The 4,514-nt window shown below is 26.5% G+C and overlaps 2 protein-coding genes across 2 annotated transcripts in view; both read left to right on the top strand.

Annotated features, from left to right (window-relative positions):
- The first annotated feature begins 1,333 nt into the window (after positions 1-1,333).
- LOC108736452 (glycoprotein-N-acetylgalactosamine 3-beta-galactosyltransferase 1) lies at positions 1,334-3,665 on the top strand. Its single transcript, XM_018468893.2, has 4 exons — positions 1,334-2,365; positions 2,420-2,601; positions 3,018-3,131; positions 3,321-3,665. Exons 1-4 carry the CDS (start codon positions 1,666-1,668, stop codon positions 3,465-3,467), a joined length of 1,143 nt encoding a protein of 380 aa, XP_018324395.1. The 5' UTR covers positions 1,334-1,665; the 3' UTR covers positions 3,468-3,665.
- A 291-nt stretch (positions 3,666-3,956) lies between these two features.
- The window catches only part of LOC108736468 (hemocytin), a 33,230-nt gene continuing 32,672 nt past the window's right edge, over positions 3,957-4,514 (top strand). Inside the window, exon 1 of the mRNA XM_025980500.1 lies at positions 3,957-4,155. Coding sequence (XP_025836285.1) covers positions 4,109-4,155 — 47 coding nt within the window. The 5' untranslated portion in view covers positions 3,957-4,108. The remainder of the gene's footprint in view (positions 4,156-4,514) is intronic.

Here is a 4,514-nt window from a genome sequence, read left to right as displayed (position 1 = left end):
ATGCTTTTTAAATTTTCATGTTCAAGAGACAGTTGCTTTTCATGGTTTTCAATTCTATTTTTAATATCATTTAATCTCTTAGAGTAAATCTACAAAATAGTAATAAAGTAAGTTATGCTACACAACTTGCGAAATAAATTGTATTTTATTGTAAATATTTTAATAACAATCTGCATTACAACACCGTAAGTACACAGGTAGAGAGTATATTTAAACATTGTATTTATTATTTAATTTACAAAGTTTAGTACTCAGTTCTTACAGTGTCATAATCAATATAGATAACATATACGAATTGGTTTGTTTCTTTATATATGTTAATATTCAAAGTGAATATTATAGTTATATTCGGTAAAGCAAAATACAAATGTAACAAACTATAAAAACTTACATCGTGTATAGAACGAAAAGCTAGGACGCCATCACTAACACGCTGAAGTAAGTTTTTGTTTAGTTCAGTGAATAAATCTTTTGCAGCCATTTTTAAAACACTTATGAATAACTTAGATTTCAGTTTATGTATGCCGTTTTATTTTGTAAATCTTCAGAATAACTCACATTCACATTCACTTTGCTAACTCCTATTAACACAACACGGAAAGAATACCGTCAACAAAACGGTTGACTAGTTGACAGTCAACGATTCGTTTTCGTTTTGTATTCAAATATTTAAATTCGCGCGTGCGCCTTAAATAATATGATCTTGGCTAAAGACACATTAACGTAACACTTTCAAGTACGCCTAATTAAAATACCTTACGTTTCAGAAATGATTTCAGCTATAAACTCTACAATATGATTTCGAATGTTTAAGTATTTGTCAAGAGTACGTAACTATTTCACAGGAAGTTTAGCAAATGATAATATTAAATTTCACTGAGTCGCGGTAATTTTCTTGTGAAACATTTTTTAAATAAGGAAAAAGCCATAAAATGTATTAGAAAATTTTAATGAAAGAAGCACTATGAAACATTTTTTCTTCATTTACGTTGTTCTTAATATTGATTATACTGATTAGCATAAATAAAATGACGAAAATATAGCTATGAAAGCATAAAAAGTTAAATTAGTATAAGGTTTAAGTTATAACAGGTAACCTTCTTTTTTATAAAAAAAAAACATTAAATTAGTTTAAGGAGGTTTAAGTTGTGACATTATTTTTTTTTCAACAGGTAACCTTTTTTTTTCTAAATTAATGGCTATGAAAATTACTCTTATTTGAGACGACGTTGCCGTATGGTTGACATTTAGACACAATTAGATGATCAAAAGTTCATTGTTTAAATCTAACCTAACCTAACCTTTTTTATTAAAAAAAACATTAAATTAGTTTAAGAAGGTTTAAGTTGTAACATTATTTTTTTTAACAGATAACCTTCTTTTTCTAAATTAATGGCTATGAAAAAAACTTTTGAGACGACGTTGCCGTATGGTAGACATTTAGACACATTTAGTTGATTAAAAGTTCATTGTTTATTTTATGCAGTATGCACTATATTCCTAGACTTAACCTAATATAAATATAACATTAGAAACTTAAAAACCTTCTGAACATTCCAAAAAAACATGAAATGGTATACTATATCAATACAATATAAACACGAATGAGAAACCTAATAATATCCTAAAGTAAAGGCAGAAGAAAACATGTGATAAAATCTTAAAATGTGGGATATATTATCCAAATTTGCGTTCATAGTCGGATTTTCTATAGGATTGCTAATTGTGTGTATAAAGGTAGAAATATCACACAAAACAAAACACCATTTAGTAAACAGAAAGTGCTTAGAAAATAGATATAATGTGTGGATGAGAAATCAAGCTTTTTCATATGTTCCTGTTAGTATGGATACTCTGCGCTATGGCTCAAAGAAGCATTTCCTTGAAGCACAATATTTATTTCAGAAAATTAAGATAACATGCATAATACTGGTTTACAAACCAAGGTACAGAGATGTTTCAAATGCAACATGGGCACAAAGTTGTAACAATATTCTGTTTCTTAATATGACCAAAAGTTTAAACAAAATTCCTATAAAAAGAACTAAAGAGAATTCTTCATGGTCTCTACTGTGCAGATCACTTTTAAATATTTCAAGCAATATGGATTTTAATTGGGTGCTTATTGTGAAAGATGATACATACGCAATAGTGGAAAATTTACGTTTTATGGTGGCAAGCTTGAACTACCAGGATAGTTATTATCTAGGCCATGGAATTTCAAGTTGGGGCATTAACTATAACAGTGGAGATGCTGGCTATGTTTTAAGTAAAGGTAGTTTAACAAAGTTTCTGAATTACATGAATTCATCCCAAGGATGTTTCGAAGGAAATACTTTTATGAATAAAGAAGATTACTATCTAGGTATAAAAAACAAACTACATACAAACAAAAAATATGTTGAATAAACATTTTTAGGAAAAATATTAACTGCAATGGGAATACAGCCATTTGATACTAGAGACTGTGCAGGTTTTTCTACATTTTATGGTTTTAATTTACAAAAACTCTTTCTTCCTGGTTCTACAACACTTTCAAGTTATTATACAAAAAGCCTGTATCCTGTCAAGTGTTGTAGCCCTTATTCTATTACATTTAAAGTAAGGTCAAGTAAAATTAAAAAAAAAGATAAGCTATCAAACTTTTTAAATATCTACTAATGTTGGAAGGTGGTAGGTGAAAAAAAAATTACATTTAGATTAAGTAATTGGTTTTAAACTTTTCCTCAAGATAGTCAGTAATAAACAGAGTTAGTCTGAATAACTGAAATTTCTACTGTAAACTTTTGTAACGCCTCTTGTGTGTACATCTTTAAATTTTGAATGATGTATTTAAATAATATTCTTAGAACAATATGTTTATTCCTATATATTTTAAAATTAGTTTAAAAATACCAAAAAATAATACAAGTGATGAATTTTTTCTTTTCTGGACACATCTTCAATTTTATAAAAATATGGAGGCATGACAGTGATTAGTTCAGTAATTAATTAAATTGTTAATTTATTTATTTTAGACTACAAGTGAAGATAAAATGTATACTTTCCACTATTTGCTATATAAATTACAAATATTTTATGAAGGCAATTTAGGAAATAAACCCAGTTCTAACTTACTGTCTGAAAAACAGGTAATTTAGTTTATCATTATTTTATACTTCATTTTACAATTTTATAATTTGAATTTAAAACATTTCTGTTTATGTTTACATATTAAAACTAGTTTTTTGTGTTGCTTAAATTGAATGATGTGAATTTGGAAGCGTGGTATTAATTACAGATAATCGATTATTAGTACTAATTTCTTCAATTATTTGTAGGTTTGGCAGTCTGTTTTGAGGAACAACAACATTTTTGTGGATGATATAAGCCCTGAAGATTATTACAAGCTTTGGGAAAATTTAGTGAATGATCCAAATGTTTTTGCTCAAAAAATAAGACAAAATAATAAAATAGGTGAAGACTAATGATTTACTAATATTTATTCTTATTAAAATGTTTTATAAGTGCAATTACTCAAGAGGTTGTTAATGTAGATTTACGAATATATATTAAAATACGTATTTTATTATTTTAAGATTGAAGTATTGTGATAAAATACTAACATTCCTTTTTATAGAAGTATTATACGGTATTTTAATGTTATTGTTAATAAATTTTGAAAGTTAAAGGCAATTACCATGCATTTTTTTTTGAAATCCCACTTTTGACTTACTATTTCATAATATTTAAATTGAATATGAGAACCTTTTTTTAGATCTCAAAAGGAAATTTAAAATTAATTACTGTAATTGGTTTTCCCTTTCACTGGTTATCAAAAATTGTGGCACATTTTTAACTGCCTTGGCACATTTATCATTTTGTTTGGCTTTATAAATATTTGTGATATGAACATCCTGTTCCTATTAAAAAACACCTACTAAATTAGAGTATCACTGAACTTAAAAAAAAAAAAACATTTTCCTATAAGTGTCAGGGACAAAGTACAAACTACTTAATTCGACCGCGAATCTCGCAGTTTATTGTAGGTCGCCCTTGCATTCGTGGCATTTTTTTTAATTTCTTTAATAAATATTATGTTACTTTTTACAGTTTATTAGTGGTAAATATGAGGACGTATATTTTGTTATTATTTATGATATGGATATCTTTTTGGTAAGTTCGAATATGTATATTTTTTTGATCATAATTAATAGTTCAATATCAAAATAAAATAGGAATCTTAAAAACAATTTTGTTAAATTTTGATAAAATAACTCAAATTTGTTAGTGGTACTGTAGGTAGATAATTTCTTTGGTCTACACATTATTTTATTTAATGTTTTCAACGTTTGAGCCATGTGACGATTGGGGCAAAAAAATGAATGAAAATAGTTGTCACACTTTCTTAAAGTTTATGAATATTTAGAGTGTTAAAAAGAAATTTAAAGGTTTTGTAGTATTAGGTTTTTGCACTAATATATGTACCTTAATAATGAAAAATTTTTATAATAATATAATAAAAAATAATACTA

Source organism: Agrilus planipennis, unplaced genomic scaffold (assembly GCF_000699045.2).
Source record: "Agrilus planipennis isolate EAB-ADULT unplaced genomic scaffold, Apla_2.0 scaffold127, whole genome shotgun sequence".
NCBI classification, from domain to species: domain Eukaryota; kingdom Metazoa; phylum Arthropoda; class Insecta; order Coleoptera; family Buprestidae; genus Agrilus; species Agrilus planipennis.
The sequence above is the reverse complement of the archived record's forward strand: the minus strand, read 5'-3'. Positions and strand labels throughout refer to the sequence as shown.